Source organism: Panicum hallii, chromosome 4 (assembly GCF_002211085.1).
Source record: "Panicum hallii strain FIL2 chromosome 4, PHallii_v3.1, whole genome shotgun sequence".
NCBI classification, from domain to species: Eukaryota; Viridiplantae; Streptophyta; class Magnoliopsida; order Poales; family Poaceae; genus Panicum; species Panicum hallii.
Genome location: NC_038045.1, coordinates 43,555,793 through 43,577,135, shown reverse-complemented (window position 1 = coordinate 43,577,135; position 21,343 = coordinate 43,555,793). Strand labels below are relative to the sequence as shown.

The 21,343-nt window shown below is 45.7% G+C and overlaps 1 protein-coding gene and 2 long non-coding RNA genes across 5 annotated transcripts; all 3 read right to left on the bottom strand.

The window, feature by feature from the left end:
- Positions 1-845: 845 nt before the first annotated feature.
- Positions 846-6,885, bottom strand: LOC112889356. The gene is made up of 3 exons (XR_003228078.1): positions 6,705-6,885; positions 6,449-6,633; positions 846-906 (listed from the first exon to the last, which is right to left on the bottom strand). It is a non-coding gene; the product is annotated as an uncharacterized LOC112889356 (long non-coding RNA).
- Positions 6,886-12,698: 5,813 nt separating this feature from the next.
- LOC112889355 lies at positions 12,699-17,080 on the bottom strand. Of its 3 annotated transcripts, XR_003228075.1 has the most exons (8): positions 16,995-17,080; positions 16,835-16,903; positions 15,863-15,939; positions 14,581-14,740; positions 14,242-14,496; positions 13,336-13,421; positions 13,008-13,225; positions 12,699-12,827 (listed from the first exon to the last, which is right to left on the bottom strand). It is a non-coding gene; the product is annotated as an uncharacterized LOC112889355 (long non-coding RNA). The 3 variants fall into 3 exon arrangements; XR_003228076.1 differs by lacking the exon at positions 14,581-14,740; XR_003228077.1 differs by lacking the exons at positions 14,581-14,740; positions 16,835-16,903 and having other exon boundaries at positions 16,995-17,078.
- Positions 17,081-17,692: 612 nt separating this feature from the next.
- Positions 17,693-20,467, bottom strand: LOC112889354 (diacylglycerol O-acyltransferase 2D-like). Its single transcript, XM_025955942.1, has 9 exons — positions 20,096-20,467; positions 19,882-19,956; positions 19,700-19,785; positions 19,387-19,493; positions 19,143-19,298; positions 18,953-19,039; positions 18,646-18,743; positions 18,422-18,509; positions 17,693-18,159 (listed from the first exon to the last, which is right to left on the bottom strand). The coding sequence occupies exons 1-9, from the start codon at positions 20,296-20,298 to the stop codon at positions 18,058-18,060; spliced, it is 1,002 nt and encodes a 333-aa protein (XP_025811727.1). The 5' UTR covers positions 20,299-20,467; the 3' UTR covers positions 17,693-18,057.
- Between the last annotated feature and the right edge of the window lie 876 nt (positions 20,468-21,343).

The window sequence follows — 21,343 nt, the reverse complement described above, 5'->3', positions numbered from 1 at the left end:
AAATGACATGGATTTTTATGTGATATACTTGTGAATAGTATTGGAACCAAAACCCTATCGGATCACGGTTTATCTATACCACACTAATAAGTGATGAAAGATCACTATGACTCTATTTGGATTATGGAAAATCCAAGGGTCTATATAGATATGTGTAAAGCCCGAGACACACTAAGATTTATGGATTAGACTTTGATATACTAAAGACACAGCCATGCATAAAAACTTACACAAAATCTATGTAGGTATGATGTAAGGTACATACAAAAACAAAAATGCAATAAGTAAACAAAATGATGAACAAAAATCAAAACAATAACTTTTTTCATTCTTGAGGTATCGGAGAGTCATCTCTTACCACTAGTTCTTGTTAGAGCTTCCTGAAGGGTCAAGCTTGAAGTAAGCCTTTGAGTTTCTTTGTTTATTTTGACCAAATGCTTAGGTTGGTTTAGGATCTCTTTCATGAAGGAGACTAGCCCAGAATCCCATATGTGTTTTCACATAGTTTTGGGATATTTGGACGGGGTAAATTAGGAAAGAGTTGGAGCTTCCGTTTAAGAAAGAGATTGACATGATTTTTTTTTAGAATATGGAAAGTTCCGGCCTTGATCATTCATATGCGAATGACTACAGCCAGTAAGAGCGAACACAGCATGCAAGCTGTCACAGCATAGCTTAGAAACAGACCCAAAAGGGCTTAGCTGGTCTGAGCCAGGGAGCAACAGAGAACCGCAAAAAAGAGACACTCTTAGGTATCTATCCTGCTTCTAAAGTTCCAGACACTTCTAGTAAACAACTCCATCTCCAGTCCTTCCAGCCGTTGGCAATTGTTTTTCGTACATTTTCTCGCTTCCTCTTATACAGCTGCGACCAAAACCTCGCCCAGTATATCCCTCTGAAGATCACCTGCAAATAAGAGTTAGGGATCGATCAATGAAATACAACATCATTTCGACAAAGCCAAATGGCCCAGCACAAAGCTGAAGTGCCAACTAGCAATTGTTTTTTAAGTTTTGCAGTATACCCATTAAGCCAAGATCCCAACATTTAGCAATGCTTACAGGTGGGTTAATGCCAAACGTGAAGTATACAGCTTGCCAAACAAACCTTGCTAAATGGCAGTCAAAAACAAATGTTGAATGCTTTCATCAAAGTTGCAGAAACAACATTTTCTTTCTCCTTTCCATTTTCTCTTAATCAAGTCATCTTTTGTGAGGATTACCCTTTTCTTGAGATACTATAAGAAAACTTTAATTTTTAGTGGCACCTTAACTTCCAGGCTGTATAGTTATCAGGTATACTATTTTCTTGCATGAGACTCATGTACATTGACTTAACTGAGAAAATAGAACTTTGATTGGCTTTCCAAACAAAAAGATCTTGTGCCTCCTCAAGATTCACATGAATCACCATAGAAACCAGTCTATTCCACTCTCTTAACTTGTCTCCCACTAAGACCCTTCCGTAAGAAATATTCAAAGGAGTATTATTTAAACTTGAAGCCATTGTTTGATTCTTTTTCCTAACAATATTGTAGAGGACAGGAAACTGTTTCATCAGAGGTTCAAGATCGATATGATCTTGCTCCAAAAAAGAAATGGGCCTAATAATAGTGGATGGGTAGGCTGATTAGAAAAGCACAATCGATGAAATCAATCTATTATGTACTCTAGACCTTACCTTTTTATTTCTTTTTCATACATTTTTTTAAATATCCTTTGTTCATCTATCGTTGCTATATAGCCTGCTGACACTGGGGCAAACCGTTCACATGCTGAGCTGAGATCCCTAGTGGACACCATCGAGCATTGACGATTTCCTCGTCCCAGTGAACGCTTGTAGTAGGAGCTTACCTCGATCAACGGGGGGCACCCGGACAGTCCGTCGTTGGCAGGAGATGGATGAGCAGGCTTTGGCGTCCTTGTGGCGTAGGCTTCTAGGCCTCGAGTCTAGGGAGTAGCTCGGCGTGCGCCCGTGCACGTGGAGTGCTTGGGGGCAGAGAACAAACTATTGGATTCTAGCAATTTCACCTAAGCTGTTGTAATTGGGTAGAGAAAAACTATTGGAGTTTCACCGTACAATTTTATTGTAATGTTACTAAAAATTAAAAACTTAGTAACTATGTATCTGCTAGATCTTATGAGATGAAACTCCTCTCTCAGACCAATCTTAGTGTATTCTTGTACAGTTATAAAAACTGAGAACTTAGTAACCGAGCTGGATGAGTGTTATAGTAATATAACTCTTCTCTCATCTCATGCTCCTACTCCCCTCTTCTTTTAATAACACTATGTCATTTCAGCAAATTCTTGTGACATATAAAATTTAATAGTCATAAAACTCTTATAAAACCCCCATTAAGTCTGGTTTTATAGGATGAAACTACTCCTTTCTTTCCTTTCTTTCTTGTTATAATGATCTCGTCAAGTCAGCAATTTTGCCGATATAGTATGGAATTTAGGGGCTGATTGGTTGGATACCAAAATGTTGGTGGCATGCTAAAATGTGGGCATGCCAATTTTTCTTACCAAAATTTTGGCAAGTTTATAATAGCATTTGGTTAGATAGGCTATTTTTTAGCCTTCAACCAAACCAGTGCTAAAATTTATGAGCTTACCCATATTTTGGTATGCTAATATTTTAGAAGCGAACCAATCAGACCCTTAGTACCCTTAATGCCTGTAAAACTCTCCATTGAGATGTGTATCTGCAGACAAACAAAGTAATAATCTGTTGGGCTCCATAAGACAGTTATTAAGTGATGGCAAGACGATAATGGAGGGTTGTCAACTTCTATTACTATATATGAAGCCGGGGCCCGGATGTTCATTTCCGCCGAATCCAAACCGTGCAATCAAGCAGCCAAGCACTGTTGCTGCAGTTCGCCTTGCAAGCGCTAGATGCCAATGCGCGGAGCTAGATGCTGCTTTTGGCTAATCAAGAAGCCCTTCTTTTAGCCCGTCGACCATGAGGCATGAGCCATGAATGACCGGTTCAGCATCTTTGTTAGTTGGGTCCCATCCCCCTTGCAAATTTATGATGCATTGGGCACGAGACGAAGAAGACGGTACATGTTGGCACAGTGACATGCAGCTAGTCCGTTTGCAGTGTTGCACTGTTCAAGTCATTGTGGGATATCGCTATGCTGTTGTCGGCGATATATAGCAGCAGATCTTGCGTTGGGCAGTCTTGTCCCCAAGTGTGAAGGCACTCGGAAAAATAGTTCAGTTGTGGGGCTGCTGTGTCTTTTGTTTTGTGGATTGCGGATATATTTATCTTTATTTATTTCTAAAATACGTAATATTTTTATTAGAAATTTTAGTTTGATCCGATTGTGCAACAAAAACGTATATAATGAAAATTGAACACAACGCTACAAAACGTTGTAATCTAAACAGACTCGAATACCACGAGAATGTGAAAACACAATAAAATCATTTTAAAAATCAGCTGCGACCCCTAAACAACCTTTCATCGACTATAGCAATATACAGGCATTTGCTAACATGAACACTACCAGAAACTATGCAATCTTCATATTTAACAAAACAATTTTAATTCTCACCAACTTAATGAGATCTTGTTAACATATTAGACACTTTTTAGCTAACTATTTAGGGTAAGGGTTAGGGGATTTGTTGTTATGTAAGAGGAGGCGAGAGGAGGGAGGCTTTCTTATACCCCTGATTGGAGTGGGGAGCAGACCTAATTATTTATTGGATCGGGTAAAAAAATCCGGTATTTTTCCTTGGGCCCGAATCCAACCCGATCTGACCACTTGGTTAGATTTTTGGCACAACCTGATACGTAGTTAGGTCGGGTCGGGTAAAATTCGGTTTTTTATAATTTTTGGACCAGATCGTGTTTCATGTAAAAAAATATTTGATCCGTGCCTGGTCCGATTTTGTGGCGGGTCATAAATTTCGACCTGAGTTCAACCCACGTATTGATTTTTTTCAAGCACAGTTGGGTCAAGTTCGTCAGGTCCGGTGGTTAGGATTAGGTTAGACCATTTTCTGCTAGTGATTAATTTTTAGCACGAGTTATATCGGATGTTTGGATATCAATTAGGAGACTAAACTATAAAACTAATTGCATAAATGAAGACTAATTTACAAGATAAATCTATTAATCCTAATTAATTCATCATTAGCATATGTTTACTGCAGCACAATATTACCAAATCATAGACTAATTAGGTTTAATGCATTCGTCTCACGAATTAGTCTCCCTTTATATAATTGGTTTTATAATTAATCTATATTTAATACTTCTAATTGGTATCCAAATATTCGTTGTGACGGGATTAAATTTTAGCCGAGGGAAACAAACAGAGCCACGTTGATTGTTCCATAGACCAAGACGAGATGAGAATAACTACAGCGGGCCATGTCTCCTTAGTCTTCCAAATTTGCACGCGCCCCTGCAAATATCCTTGGCAAGCACTAGAGATGAAGTGCACGGAACCATGCAGATCCAACTTTCATCGCGGCCGCACATGTAAGGTGTATTAGATTCTGTTCCTGCCACCTTAATGATCGCCATACTACATCGATACGTACCGCTTTATAAAACGCCTGGAGTATATAGGGGTAATTCTAACCCAAACACTACTATAAGACACTACACATAGAAACTATCTTTTTGAATAATAATTTCTTCAAAATAGATCCCAACCAACCTCTTCTATTCTCCCTGTTATCCTTCTCCTATCCCTCTTTTCGTTTCCAAGTAGAGCTGATTTCTTGCATGTGCTGATATCTTTGTCTTTTCTCCTTAACTATATTGCCACATCACCATAAGCATGACGCACTAATTAATGCTATAGAAACATTCCCTTGGACAGAGCCCTATTCACTCCCCTTAATTTCTAACTTATATGTTTTCAATATGCACCTATTAGACTAATCTCAATAGAAGTCATAGAAATATCATGAACATTAAATGGCATGCCACATTAGTAGATTTGCTGACAAGACAGAGTCATCTATAAGAAGAAAGGAGAGGGAGTTTTATAAAATAAGAGAGAAGTATTATCACCATAATACTGCTCCGGCACAGTTACCAAGTTCCTAGTCTTGATAACTGTGCGATGACACTTCCCACAGAGATTGGTCTTAGCTGCATAGTTTCCTCAATGTTTCCATACTATTTGCATGTACTCTACCCATCCAAAAAGAATGCAAATCTCGCTTCCGAGGAGTCAAATAATTTTGAATTTTATCAAATTTATATAAAATAGTATTAACATATTACAAAATAAGTATTAATAGATTAATCATGTAATATATTTTGTACTAAATCTATTTAAAGACACAAATGTTAGTAATTTTTATATAAATTTGATTAAATTTAAAATTATTTAACTTCTCGGGAGAGATGCGAGAGTTGCACTCTTTTTCGGAACGAAGTAATAGTCATCACTTTACCTTAAATTTAAATATTTTGAATGAACTAATAAAATTTAAATCGCTTCCTAGAATGCGAGCTCCAAGGCGTACGACAAGGCACGCTTATCCATCCACCAGTACGGATGAGCAATAAAGAAGCGATTCGGCCGTACGACTCGCCGCAGCACTGTGCAGTGAGCCTGTAGGTGCTGGCGTGCAGGCGACGGTGTCGAAGAAAGCTAAAAGTTGATGGTTTTGAAGTGGGTAATTTTGCTGGTAGAAACTATTCAACGTTGATGTTTACCGATGGACAGTATTTGATTCTATCTTTACTAATAAACACTCTTCATATTTATATATGTGTTATAAGATGTATTATAATATTTATTTTTGGTAAAAGAAGTAAGAGAATTAAAAGAAAGATCAAAATACCCTTAACATCTTATCTTATCCATCTGATCCCTCCCTCCCACCTGTTCCTCGGCCACATCCCTTCCCAGCTCCATCTTTTCCCCACCAGCGATGGGTGGGAAGCGCCGCCAGCCACCATCTGCAGCCCAGGCAGCGGCGCCGCCGACCCCAAATTCCATCAAAATCGGCCCTGCTCGTGTAGCTTCGCTCTATTCCCACACTAACTAGTGCCCCGCTCCACCCCAGCCCACGAATCAGGCGCTTTACTCCCAAACGCCGATGCCGTTGTGACCCGTCCCACGCTTGCTGGAAGTGCCCAGCGCTGACGGCCACACTATTTGAACCTCAAAATATTGTTGTCGACATGTATGGACATTGAGCCTTGTAATGGCTCTGAACATGTATGGATATTAAGCCTTGTAATGGTTCTTTTCTTTATCTACGTGTATCTGAGCAGTGTGGTCCTGCAGGGGTATTTGGTCATTTTACATGTTTTCTCTCCCCTCTAAACCAGAAAATTATTATTTTAATAAATATGATGTTTTTAGCAAATATCCAAACTTGAAGGGTGTCTAGTAGCAAATATAAGATTTAGTAGTATCCAGCAGCAAAAACCAATAAATATTAAAGAGTGTCAGCAAAATTACCCCTTCGAATTCGAGCCGGCTGGCTTGGCCGGTCAAGCAGGCACGAGGGCAGGCTAGGACGTACGGCCGATCTACTGTACCCATATACCTGACATTTAAACTGGAGATCTGACTGCGATGCAACGCCTCTGGCCTCTTCCGGTTTTGTTTTCTCTTCCGTGGTAGATTCTTCAGTGCAATAATGTCTACGGGAAAAACTCAAAAGCATTACTTTTTTTTAAGTATAGGAGTGTTTGTTTTGCAGAAGTAATATTACCTAGCCAATCTGCGCTTCATAGCATGTTTTGTTGTCACCCTAGCTAGCTACATTGGCTCCTGACAAGATGAAGCAAAAGTCAATCAGAAAACTTGAATATTGTTTACATGACGTGTGTGCGTGCATTGTCCTTATAGAAACCTTTTGCCAGACAAATCATCGCCCCACTGTTAACTTGGTTTCCAATTGTTCCGATAAACTGAGGAAGCAATTCAGTCCAAGCCCACGAGTTTTTTTAAGAAAAAAAATAGATTATATGCATTCTGTCTGGATATAAGATGCCGATACATCCTTATCTCTAATAAAATTTCAGTTTTCTTCATGTTCTAGGATGTCATAAGGTACTGCTTAGTCACGCTTAGGCACAACACATTCTTGCCTTTTGCGCAAATGCCTGACATTTGACAATTAACTTCTCAAGGTTTGAGTCATTGTTCATCTTCGAACCTTGGTTTACTCCAGGGCCCATACTTTTCTTCCGGTTACATAACTCCAGCAGATAGACAAATACGCCTCAATACAACTTTTGCCAACCTCAAGAAACTATCGGTACTACAGCATATACTGGTTCCTCATCGAGACCGCCTCAGTCTGTCTTTGTTCTTCATATCCGCATCGAGGCGTCAGCAGATGGCACAGAAGAGATGCGTGGATTGAGATCGAGGTGAAAAGATATGTGGCATGATGTAGGCCCTAACGAGCAATGACATGTGTTGAACAATGTAACAGCTCTAATAGCTCCAACGGCCATGACCGGGCATAGGCGTAGCCCCAACGGCCTCACGCGGCCTGAGCGCCATGCACGCCACTGGACGCACCACGCCCACGCCTGCGTCCTCCGCCTGTACGTGCGCTGCGCCCGCCTCGCTAGCCACGCACCGCTCAGCTCGCTGCGGCTATAGGCACTACCGCTGGCTCATAGCTGTATAAATTGTACGCTCGAGATCAATACAAGTTTGTCGTTGATCAATCCTCTCTTTCATGGTATCAGAGCCCGGGTCTTCCTAAGAGTCCCCACTCAACCTCCTCTCTCGAACTCCCTGCTCTCTCGAACTCCCTGCTCTCTCGAACTCCCTGCTCTCGCCGTCGGCGACCATGGACGCTTCCTCTGACCACTCCTCCTCGTCCTCTGACGCCGAGATCATCATCGAACCTGCACAGCCCACTCCCGCCTCCGTCCTCCAGACAGTCAACATCCGCACCCACGTTCCTGTCACCTTGGACGTCAACGACGCCAACTACGGGCACTGGCGCTGCTTCTTCGACGAGGTGCTGGGCAAGTTTGGCCTCACTCGCCACGTTCGCTCGCCCCCGCCGCTGGACGAACGTGACGCTGAGTGGCGCATGGTCGACCACTACATCGTCAGCTGGATCTACGCCACCGTCTCCAAGTCAGTGTTCGACATCGTCCACAAGCTGAAGCGCTCTGCATTCTCTCTCTGGGGCGATGTCGAGGGCCTCTTCCGCGACAACGAGCTCCAACGTGTCGTCTACCTCGAGGCGGAATTCCGCAGCCTCAAACAAGGCGACATGTCCATCACTCAGTACTGCGCCAAGCTGAAGCACCTCGCCGATCAACTTCGTGATGTCGGCCACGCCGTTTCCGAGCCGAGTCAAGTGCTAAACCTCCTGCGCGGTCTCAACCCGCGCTTCCGCCACGTCAAGCCGGTGATCAAAGCCAAGTTCCCACCCCACACCTTCATGAGCGCCCGCTCTTTTATGATCCTTGAGGAATTGGGCGAGGAACACGACGCCAAGGCCGACGCCGAGCAGGCCTTGGCCGCCGGCCACACCTCCAATGCTCCCTCCACCGGCTCCACTGAGGCGTCCTCAAGCTCTGGCGGCTCGCGTGGAGGTCCCAAGAACAAGAAGCGCGGCCGCGGCTCGGGCGGCTCCAACAACACCAACAACTCCGGCGGCGGCGGCGCGCCACGGCCGCCCTCTCAACCATGGGCTGCTGGGTACAACCCTTGGACCGGCCTTGTTCAGGCCTGGCCCATGCCCTTCCGGGCCCCTGGCGCGGGCGTCCTCGGCCCACGGCCGCCCTTTCAACCTCAACAGGCCATGACCGCGGCGCAGCTCCCTCCGCACCTTCGCACAGCGCCGCGCTGCAGTCCGCCGGCGTCGCCACCACTCCCCCTGGCTCTGAGTGGTATCTCGACACCGGCGCCACCACTCATATGTCATCTTCATCTGGTATGCTCTTGGCACCTCGCCTCCAGCCCTACTCCGCGACAGTCATGGTTGGCAATGGCGCCCTGCTGCCCGTTCACCACCATGCCGCCGCCATCTTGCCCACCTCCACTTCTCCTCTACAACTGAATAACATTCTTATCTGCCCTCCTCTTGTTAAGAATCTTCTTTCAGTTCGTCGTCTAACTCGTGATAATAATGTCTCTGTTGAATTTGACCCCCATGGCTTCTCTGTCAAGGATCTGCCAACCAAGGAGGAGATTCTCCGATGTAACAGCACCGGCGATCTCTACCCTCTTCGTCCACCACAGCACCACGGCCTCACTACCTCCGCTGCACCGACCGTCTCTCTGTGGCATGAACGACTTGGGCATCCAGGCAGTCCAGCCCTCTCTCAAGTTCTTCAGCATTTTGATTTCACCTGTAATAAGGCAACCGATCATGCCTGCAATGCCTGCCGTCTTGGCAAGCACACTCGGCTGCCATTTTCAGACTCTACATCACACAGTTATTTTCCCTTCCAATTGTTACATTTGGATGTTTGGACCTCACCAGTGTTAAGTCACACGGGTTGCAAATATTATATTGTTTTTCTTGATGATTATACACACCATGTTTGGACCTTTCCCTTGCGACAGAAATCTGAGGTTCTGCCCACAATCCGTGCCTTCTTTGCCTATGTTCATACTCAATTCCGCTTGCCCATCCTGGCTGTGCAAACAGACAACGGCAAAGAGTTTGATTCTTATGCTCTTCGCGCTTTCTTCTCCAACCACGGCACACAGCTCCGCCTATCCTGCCCCTACACGTCGCAGCAAAACGGCAAAGCCGAGCGCGTGCTTCGCACGATTAACAACTGTGTACGCACTCTCTTGGTTCACTGTGCAGCTCCGCTGGCGTTCTGGGCTGAGGCGCTCGCCACGGCGACTTTCCTCATCAACCGGCGTCCATGTCACGCGACTGGCACGACCACGCCACACGAGCTCCTTCTTGGCGCTCCACCTCGCTACGACGACCTGCGTGTCTTCGGTTGCCGCTGCTACCCCAACACCACCGCCACCGCCGCGCACAAGCTGAGCGCGCGTTCGACGGCCTATGTGTTCATCGGGTACCCGGCGGATCATCACGGATATCGCTGCTACGACCTCTCCTCCGGCCGCGTCATCACCTCTCGGCATGTAATCTTCGACGAGCGCTCGTTCCCGTTCCGGGACGAGCCCAATCGGCCTGCACCCGCGCCCTCATCATCAACACTGCACGATGATACTACGCCGCGGGTGGTGCCCACTGCGCCGACAACTCCCTCTACGTGCGCGCCTCTGGACACCCATCTGCCGCCTCACCCCAAGCGCGCGCTCTGCCCGGGGCGCACCAGTCACGTCTGCTGCAAGGCACCAGCATCCATTGTGCCAGCTACGCCGCCAACTCCGTCAGCCGCGCCAGCTCCCCATGCATCGCCAGCTGCGCAACCAGCAATGCCCGCCGCATCACCACCCGCACAACCTGCACTCCAGCACCCGATGATCACACGCTCTAAAACCGGCGCCGTCACATCTCTACATCCCAAGTACGCAGACTATGCCATGGCCACTGCTGCTATCCCAGCCACCGCTACAGTCTCGCCCGTACCCACATCTGTACTGCATTCGTGATAGCAATTGGCTCGCCGCGATGCAACATGAATTCCGTGCGCTGCAGGAGAACAAGACCTGGACCCTCGTTCCTCGCCCGCCTGGCGCGCGCATCATCACCGGCAAATGGGTGTTCAAGCACAAATTCAACTATGATGGCTCGCTGGAACGCTACAAAGCCAGATGGGTGGTGCGCGGCTTCAATCAAAGGCCGAGCGTCGACTTCAGCGAGACTCTCTCCCGTCGTCAAGCCTGCGACAATCCGCACCGTCCTCACTCTCGTCGCCACGCACGGATGGCCTGCTCACCAGCTCGATGTCTCCAATGCGTTTCTTCATGGCAATCTCCGTGAGCAAGTCTACTGTCAGCAACCCACTGGTTTCGCCGACCCCGCGCAGCCGGACGCTGTGTCTGCTCTCTCGGTCGCTCTACGGACTTCGCCAAGCACCACGTGTGTGGTTCGAGCATTTCACCAAGCACGTCATGGCGCTCGGCTTCGTTCAGTCCAAGGTGGACACGTCGCTGTTCGTCCTCAACAACGGCTTTGACGCCGCCTACCTTCTTCTCTACGTCGACGACATGATTCCGTCCGCCCTCGACTCCCGTCGTCCTACAGCGCATCGTCACGCAGCTCCGCCAAGCCTTCGCCGTCAAGGATCTGGGGCCACTAAGGTACTTCCTCGGAACGGAAGTTCATCGCGACCGCAACGGCTTCTTCCTCAACCAGGCCAAATATGCCTCCGAGCTTCTCGAACGCGCCGGGATGACGAACTGCAAGATCGCCACCACGCCGGCCGACACCAAGTCCAAGCCGTCCACCGAGGATGGCGTCCTCATCAACGATGCGTCGGCCTACCGCAGCCTTGCCGGAGCTCTTCAATACCTAACGCTCACGCGTCGTGACATCGCTTACGCCGTGCAACAAGTGTGTCTCCACATGCATGCTCCTCGCGACGTCCACCAGACGATGCTCAAGCGGATTCTAAGGTACATCAAGGGCACCATGCACCTCGGCGTCCAGCTTGCTCCGGTCACCACAGCTTCTGTCACCGCCTACTCCGACGCCGACTGGGCCGGCTGCCCGGACACCCGACATTCTACGTCCGACTACTGCGTCTTCCTTGGTGATTCGCCGGTCTCTTGGTCCTCCAAGCGGCAGCAGACGGTGTCCAGGTCCAGCGCAGAAGCGGAATACCGAGCCATCGCAAACGCCATCGCCGAGTGTACATGGCTTCGTCATCTTCTCGCCGAGCTACGATTCGACCTCCCCAAGGCTACCATGGCGTTCTACGACAACATGTCTGCAGTGTACATGTCTCACAACCCCATCCATCATCGGCGCACGAAACACATCGAGCTGGACATCCACTTCGTTCGAGAGAAGGTGGCACTTGGCCAGCTACGTGTTCATCATGTGCCAAGCGGACGACAACTAGCAGACATCTTCACAAAAGGGTTGTCGTCATCGCTGTTCATCGACTTCAGGGACAATCTCGCTGCCGCTTCGCCCACGTCGAGATTGAGAGGGGGGTGTTGAACAATGTAACAGCTCTAATAGCTCCAACGGCCATGACCGGGCATAGGCGTAGCCCCAACGGCCTCACGCGGCCTGAGCGCCATGCACGCCACTGGACGCACCACGCCCACGCCTGCGTCCTCCGCCTGTACGCGCGCTGCGCCCGCCTCGCTGGCCACGCACCGCTCAGCTCGCCGCGTCTGTAGGCACTACCGCTAGCTCATAGCTGTATAAATTGTACGCTTGAGATCAATACAAGTTTGTCGTTGATCAATCCTCTCTTTCAACATGGTCGAAATTTTGCCTCCTGGCACAAGCACTCGTTATCTTCCTCCAGCAAGGCTTCGTTACACCTTGGTATACCAGCAGCTGTATGTGATCCATCTTATGCCTGGTAAAGCTGTTCAGGCCATCTTCGGTATGCGCGATTGTACGAGCTCATGCACACGGTATCATGCTGCTATTGAATATGCAATTCATAGCACCTGGTGGGTTAGGGGGCAGAAGAGGTCAGCTGAAGCACTGTGATAGGGATCTGAATCTAACCAGTCGAGAGTAGTAGACTAGTAGCCAACCAACGTACCATGAGTACTAACAGTCTCCTTGATTCGTCCACAGCGACCATGTTTTGTCCAAAGCTCAACAGGCTGCTAAATAACCTTGTTATTGGCATTGAATATGAATATATAGGATATATCAATGGAATATAAATACTTGCCTTGGATCGTTTGCAGCATTGTGTACCGCACAAATAGCTTTTAAATTTTGAGGATCTCTGGATACCTGCATAACATGTCAAAATATGCCGCTATATTAGCTGAGATCTAAAAATGAGCCTTAAAGGCGAAATAACTTTAAAATAAAGCTAATAGTGTAGTTAAGTACAAAATCAAACCCTTCCAAGGAAAAAGGAAAAGGAATTATGCAGAGTTAGCTGCCTTGTAAAGATGCAACCAAGCTTACTTGTCAAAACAATTTTCTTCAGTGTTCCAATCCGGGTCCCCACTATTTAATGAACCTACAGCAGTGGCTGCTCGCCATCTCTGTTCTTAAAAAACAAATAGAGGAAGTGCAGGAAAGCAAACTGGAGCATACACAGAAGCAACAGAAAACCATCCATGGTGTAGAAATCTTTCCATCTTATGTTTGTTGCAGTTGAGGCTGTCGGATGAAAACATGGCCTAAGATACAAACGAACAATGAGATATCTTTCAAGGTGAAATGTAAAGGTAAACAAAGGAAAAACAAGATGTATGTATATTTCTTAATAGTAAAACTGAACTTCCATTACCTTGCTGTAATTGCCAGCATCCAACATTGAAAATCAAAGGCTCCTTAGATTTGATAGGAGCTTCAAAGCAGTCATGTTTCTTTATGCTGCCAAGAAAAAGTAGTGCTTATCTTAAACAGAGTTTGTCAGCAGTAATTGTACTCAACAGGCATTTTAGCTTGTTTGCATCGGTATTGTGTCTCCACATAGCACACTGATACAGGATAAGCTCCAAGAGAAAACAGAACAAAAATGCTACAATCAAAAAGTTGCCCGCGAATGGAGCTTTATTCTCACTCTTGCAAACAGGTTCCCAAAGAAGAGGTAGCTCTGGTTTGCCATGGGGTAAAACCAGTTGTAAAGTAGCTTTAGAATCATGGGTTGAGACAGTTTCTTAAATTCTCTTCCGTTTAGCTTCAGGTATTATTGTTTCAGTAAGAAAACAATGTTGCCAACAAGCAACAAATATAAACTAAAATGTAGAAAACATAAAAAATCATCTTGCTAGTTGTCAGTATTACCAAAGGAGTTAGAAGCAATATTCATATCAACTAGTTTGGATGCCACCCTGACCAGCGCTGACAAAGCTGCCAAATTTTGGTTTTCCGTTATTTTGGTGATGGAATTAGGCACTTGTGATTTTGCCAACTTTTCAGCACAAATTGTGAGGAGAGGAGCCAACATGCATTGCCTAGTCAAAATTTTGGAAGCAAACCAAACAACACCCACATACAATACGCATGACCATTTTTTCGATAGGGTAACATAGGGCACCAAAACAAAGACACTCTAAGAGCCAATGAATTAAAGAACGCATCATAGGTTATTTTGACATAAAAATTAAACTACACCAACACCATTCTAGATATACCATAGGGCCAGAAAATCGGAGCAAATGAAATTTGTTGTTTAGAGCAGGATGAGTACCTGAAGTGAGAATGCACATTTTTGACTCATGTTGAAGAAGACCAAAAACAACCACAGGTATTGTCCTTGATAGATGACAAAGTTTGGACGCGATATCAATGGAACATTTTTGACATAAAGCCTCATATATGATCCCACTTGAGCACAATCCTTTGTAACTCCATTTAGCTCAGCAATTTTAGCAAGGACATGCTTTTGAGTTCGTGTAAAGTTATCGAATACAAATATTCTTGCATATTCAGGTAGTAATGATTCCTACAGTCAACAAGATGGGAGAAATAACTATGTTACATGGAATGAATAAGGTCTCTACTAAAATGGCAGTAATCAGCAATATACTTTTATATTCAACATAACTAGTGGTGATTAAAACCTTAGGATCCCAGGATGAGGTCCTAAATGACTTCAATCCTCTGTACTTTGCAAATCTTTCTTTTGCTGGGACATCTACCAGTGCCGCCACCTCATCAGGTATTCCCAACGTTATATCCATGTGATCCTTTGCCAATCACACGAAAAATGTAAAAATTGCTAACGAAAATTACTGGGGCTAGAAGTCCATCAAACCAATTCTGACTTGGACAGATCATATTAGAACTTAGCTTAGCTCCAAGCTCAACCAACAAGGCCATATATCATTTCTCAGATAAATACCTCAATTGAGACATTGCCTCAGCACAGCTAACGTGAAAAGAACACTAGCCTTCAGGGCTTTTTTGCTTCTGAAAGCTGCCTGACCCAGGCAGCATCCCCAGGCCCCTCATTTTGTTGGCCTAAGGTCCATATTGCTGCCTGGCTCGGGAGCACATCCGAACAAGACACAGGAAGTTTGTAACATTCCTGACTGATTTTTGGATTGTCTTACAATAAAAATACCAGAAGCTACTATATAATTGTAATTTGATTAGTCATGCTGATGAATAGGGTAACAAAACGTAAACACATTTACCTTTTAGCATTTTATCTCCTATCTGAACTAAGATTAATCTGCACAGAAAATTTTCAATGTGGACAAGCCCAACAAGGGGATCAATACTGTCAACTCTCCATATTACAAATTGGTATAGGATATGCTGTTTAAAAGTTGTAGTGACATCCAAAAAAGAGTGTCAGGGATTTAAAACTCTAATTTCCTGAGATTACAGAACGTTGTTAGGTAATAGGTAAATAGCCCCTACTAGCCAAAATTCACCATTGGGGATCATTGATTTTGGGGATTTTTTTTGGGGGGGGGGGGGGTGCAGGATTGTGTTCCGTACAAAATTGGCAGTCACGTTATGCTGGAAAATGTAATACCGGCCGATAGGAACTGTTCAGAAGCCCCTTCATATATATAATGCTCAAATAATGTCATGTCATTTTAATATTACCAGCTACTCCCTCCGTCCCATAAAGAGTACAATTCTAATACTTTTCAGACAGATTAGTCGTGGCGTGAAAAAGTCTCATGCCCTCATTTATTGGCCACATGCAGTTAGTTTTGGTATGCAAATCAAATCTGACCACTTAATTAGGCAGGTAGTTGAGATCCAATTTCTAGAATTGCACTCTTTGTGGATTTTTTTTTCAAATGCTAGGATTGCAGTTTTCTTAGAACGGAGGAGTAAGAGCAAAACCATACCTTCATCTTCAGCATTAGCTTCTTTGGTTTTCTTAATCTCTACCGCAATCTGGTCTCTACCCAAGTTTTTCTTCATCCTGCAAATGCACAATAATATCACTTTATATTTTAAGATGGCTTAATATGGACATGCATGTAAACAAACATTTCTTTATTAATTCATAAGGGACAGGAGGCAAACCTCAAAATTTGTAGACCCAAAAAGAAGAACAATGGTAATAAGTTGAAAAGATAATGGACAAACTGGTAACCATCTCTTAGTGTGGTGATGGAAGCGTGAGGGTACCATTCAAATACTAATGCCTAAGATTTACACATGCGTGAGTGCTTTCAGTGGTTTAATTTTATAGGTGCACACTCACTAGTGTGTCACTGTGGTATGCATGCGTAATTTTGCGCGCGCGCGCGCGTGTGTGTGTGTGACCTTGCAACCGAAAAAATAATGACTAAACTCAATCTAGCACCCTCCAATTTATTCATTAGTCCAATTTACCGTCTAACTCATCACAATCATGCAAAAGCATGGTATATGACACCTAGAGACCAAAATAACCCAGTTTTGGCTAGACATGGAGTGCTTCTGAGGCCACAACATTGAGACAGTGGAAAGAAAAGATAACAACGGAAGAGACCGACCCTAGACAGGGCCACTGGTGAAGCAGCTTGAGACTGTGAGGCCATAAGGTAGTGCACTAGTGAGGCAATGCAATGACAGGTCCACTGATGCCAGAAAGGTCAAGTTGGTAAGGGGCTCGGTAGAATGGTGGAGAGGGTGTGTGAGAGAAATAAGTGTGCGACAAGTTGAACTCAAGCTAGAACTGGTAGTTCCTGCTGCAGCACACCTCAGAACAAACAAATGAACAAAAAAACAATCACGCCAACAGCCAAACTGGTAGTTGTATGTAAGTATGTAAATCGTACAACACCCAAAAAGGGAAAACAAATGTGCAGGGTGCTGAATTGAAATCTGACCGCCTCGCTCCGCTGAACGGGCGCAGCGCGGGCAAATTGACGGCAGCCCGGCGCTGTTCCTGACATTATCTGCCGAACCGGATGCGAATTGTGAGATGCGGTGCCGAACCGCACGGGAATGGGAGAGGGGATGGACGCGAAAGGAGGTGAGCGACTATACCGATCTCGTGCGCGCGGCGGGAGGCCTTGGACGCGCGCGCACCGCCCATCTCGGCGCCGGCGGGGCGGACGAACAGAGAGGGGAAGGTGGGGTGGGTTTAGGGCGGCGAGAGAAGCTCAGAGTCGTCGGCGGCGCGGTGTAGGCGTACTGGATTTGAGGGCGTCGGAAGCTCGGGGGCGTCAGCGCGAGCCGCGGGAGGGGACAGGGGAGCTCGGGGGCCTCGTCGGCATCCGGCGGTGCCGGCTTCAGGCAGCGGGACGAGTAACATATGGTTCGACATTTCCGATCATTAACTAGCCAACCATATGGATAAATATGGTACAGTTTAATTAGAAGGGATTTGGTAGGCAGTAACTTTTTATCTCAAGCTTAAAAATGTTTTTTTTCTTTCAAACGTAAGTCCATTTTCAATTTTGTTACTTAAAATAAATGCAATACAATAAGATTCAATACTTGTATTACTTATTTCTCTTATTTTTAAAAAGAACGATTTTTGAAATGTACTATATTTCAACATTTTGATTACATGTGTCATGGACCAGTAATGAAAGTTGATTTCTCAAGTATCCAATGGATATAATCCATATTGTATATTTAATTCACCTCCAAGTTCATAACCGAAAAACTTGAGAAAACTCTGAAACTTAAGCAGATCTTTTTTAGAGACTTTTAAAACACAAACTTTCCACGCTTGCCTGTAAGGAGAACACGCCAATTATCAAGCGCCCGTATTACTCGTTTTTATTTCAGAAGATTAAAGCTGGGAGCTTATCTCACCAATCTTCATGAGTATGCAATATTGTGTAATTGGTATGCAGAGTACCTATCTGTCTATCTTTACATATGCATTTCAGCGACCAAAGTTAAGCAAGCAACTGAAAGGCTTTCTGACTCATGAGCATCCAATGCCCCTTTTTGCATCGGAGCTAGGAGCCTTATGATCATCACCACAATGCAGCAACTACAGCCTGAATGCATGCGAAGTGCACAGTTTGGAACTTCAGGGAGAGCAGCGTAGGGCCACGTTATGGCTAAATCATAACTGGAGCCTGATACTGGAATGTCATAGGACTCTTAGATGGAGGCAAGGATATCCAGCTTTTTCCTTGTACTTCTCAAACAGCTCCCGCAAGGCGATGATGAACTGCTCATGGACTTCATTAATCTGTCAGCACCCAGGAACATGATTTCAGAAACTTGAAACAGATTGATAACATGAAAGAAAGCATTTTTTGTAACAAAAGTCTTGTTTAAAAGAGTAAGAAGATAGGAAAATATATCATTGCGCCAGCACCAGAATCTTGTTTCCTTTCAACATCTCAATTCATGGATACTTGTAATTAGGTTTCTATATTTTTGTATTGGTTTGCAGAGTGATGTAGCACGAGAATAATCATGAGCCTGTGTAAAAACATTTCTGAACCTACCTCATCAATCGTAGGCTGGGTATTTTTATCGACTTCAATAGGTTTACCCACGACCACATGCATTGGTCTTGGAAAGGGAAAGGGTGTCCTGCACTCAAAAGTCAGTAGGCCATGTAAAATTTGCTAATTCCAAGATCACAATTAGTGAAAAAAACCAAAAGCGTAAATATTAGTGAAAAATCAAGTCTGAAAGAAGAACAGAACACTAAGAAGGATGAAATTACCCGAATCTTCCCCAGAAGATAATGGGAGTAAATTTAACTGCTCTAGCAATCTTGACAAACAACTTCCCACCTGGCCTCCACCACTTGTATGCATAGCTCTAAGCAAATGAAAACAATAGAGAATCAGTAATACTATTTTTCACAAATGCATTTGCCGGCAAGGGACTAAGATATGAATTTGCGAATCATTAACTGAAAACTTTAATTACATTTTCTTAGTTTAGAGTCTCAGTTCTTTATAGTTTTCTTACACCTGTATTTAAAGAAATAACATATGGGGCATAATGAACTAAAGCAAGATTGTTACCTGCCCAAAACAGAAAACAGGGACCAAAGGGCAGCCAGATTGCATAGCTATCTTGACAAACCCTTTTCTTGATTTAAGGAAAGCAACCTGTAAAACACATGCCAAAATAATGAATATGACGTAGTTCCTTTGGACTGTAGGCAAATAAACAGATACAAGAAAGGGTCGTCGACAGATGATGAAACCAAACCTCTGAATCATTATCCATATGAAGCATTTCCCGGACACCACCAGGCACTACGATACAACTATAGCCAGCTCTAAGGTAGAAATAGAAGTTCTTCCTTGTCGCAGGTACCAATCCAAGCCATGTCCAAATCTGCCTCAAGAACGGGGTATAGAACACCTAAGACCAATTTGAGATCAACCGTCATGAGCGGAGCCCCTAAAAAGGTCACTGAATAACGTCAGCTCAAGGCACTTAGCTGACTTACCGCGCTGCTCGCGAGGACCTTGACCTTAGTCAAAGGCATAAAACCAACAAGATCAGCAAGAGCTGACAGTCCTATCGGCAGCACGGAGTGTGGCTCGTAACCAAACACTGCAAATGCAGAGCACTAGCATCACTATCACCACAAACTCAGCAGATAAAAGATTCCCTTCCTTTTTCTCCATTTTGTTATCGTCAGCAACGAAATCGACGCTTGGGCCCAGGAGTAGCCTAAAGAACCAACTCCAATGGTGGAATGGATGATGGATATGATGACTGAAGCATCCAGGAACGGAAAAATAGGATTGGAAACGCACCGTACGCCCTGCTGGGGTCGAAGGCTTTGTAGTCCTCCACATGCAGGCTGATCGGGAAGTAGCCCATTGCGTGCCTGCATATGAACCTGCACGGCGCGCACGCTGGCAATTCAACTACCGTGAAGAAGAGAGAACTGAATCCCAACCTTTAGAAACGGAAGGAATGAAGAAGAGGAGGGTACCTGGCGATGCTCCGGCCCCATTTGTCCCTGTCGTTGACGGGGACGAACATGAAGAAGAGCTGGACCGCCACCACTCTGCATCGTGACCCGGGTTAGTAAGGGACGTTTACACGAGCAGGATGGATGAAAATATCTCTTAAGAATATCTTCCACCAAAGGAAAAGGTGAGTTTTTTTTTTGTCTAATTGAGAGTAGGTGGGTGGGAGGGACGGACATGGCGGCGGCGCGGAGGGAGAGGAGGAAGAGCGACGCGAGGACGAGGAGGACGTTGAAGTGGATGCCGCCCAGCCAGAGCGCCAGCGCCACCGTCGTCCGCGGCAGCGAGTAGTCCGAGCACCGGAACACCCTCGCGTCGCCGCCCTCCTCCCCGTGCTGGGGCGCCTCCGCCGCCCGGTTCGGCCCGCCGTCCGCGCCCATCTCGGCGGCGCCCCGGGCCGGAGCCGGCGCGGAGCAGAGTCGGAGGCAGCGCGGCGCGGGCTTGCTCGCGCGCGTTTCCGCTGCTTTCGGTGCTGCTTCGGGCGGCCCCGCCCCCGAGGCCGTGGGATCCGGCGGTGGCGCGGCCCCGGATGGGCACGGCACGGCGGTTTTTTTTTGGGGCGGGGGGGGGGGGGGGGGGGGGGGGTTGGATCGCGCTGGCTGTCGTGTGCGTGCACGGAGGTGCGACGTGGCTGCCCGTGCGGCGCGGGAAGCAAATTGGGTGCAGACCGGCTGCAAACACACGCCGCTGCAGCCCCAGACAGATTAATACCCCCTGGCCCACCTGTAAGCAGAGGTTTGGTGCCCCCACGTAACTCTTCTGCAGCTGGATTAATTACCTTCAGCTCGATTAGTTTTAATTTGCCTACCTCTCGCACTTTTTCCATGACGCACTGCTGCACTTTTTCCACGACGCACTGCTGCACTTCAGTATTCCACGACGTTCGCGCTGGCCACTCTCGGGATTTGTTGTTCTTCGTAGCTTGGCATGCTGATCAGGCAGCCACGGTAACCATCTCAGATCAGATGAGACGTGTGGTTAACATCTGGGTATTTGTTTTGCCTATTGATTACACCTGTATACTTAGGCAACTCACAAATAGAAAAATAGTTCAGTCTTAGATCAACTAACAAACACACGCATTCATCTGAGTTTTTTTCTTCCAAATGTGCTAGAAATATAAATTCTGCCCACATGTAACTAAGGTCCACAAAACCAACTAAAAATATGAATACATAAGAAAAATTCTAGGATCGACAATAGACAATGATAATTGAACTGCTCTATTTCTTATACGTTGCATCATTTGCTTTTTCATCAAAATGTAACTTTCGTGCAGCTGAGGCGTCTTGATCAATACCAAGTAAGAGATTTATATATCCTCCTTGCATCCAATTAGCCACATTAGTCGAAAAGTTGACCAACATATCAGTGGAAGAGTTTGGTATAGCCATATTAGCGCCACTATTTTCTCCAATGTTACTT

Coding starts and splice junctions, on each gene's coding strand:
- LOC112889354 (XM_025955942.1), bottom strand. CDS start 20,298: ATGGGCGCGGACGGCGGGCCGAACCGGGCGGCGGAGGCGCCCCAGCAC. Junction 19,494..19,699: donor CGACCCCAGCAGGGCGTACG/GTGCGTTTCCAA, acceptor CTGCATTTGCAG/TGTTTGGTTACGAGCCACAC. Junction 18,744..18,952: donor CTGTTTTCTGTTTTGGGCAG/GTAACAATCTTG, acceptor TCATTTGCTTAG/AGCTATGCATACAAGTGGTG.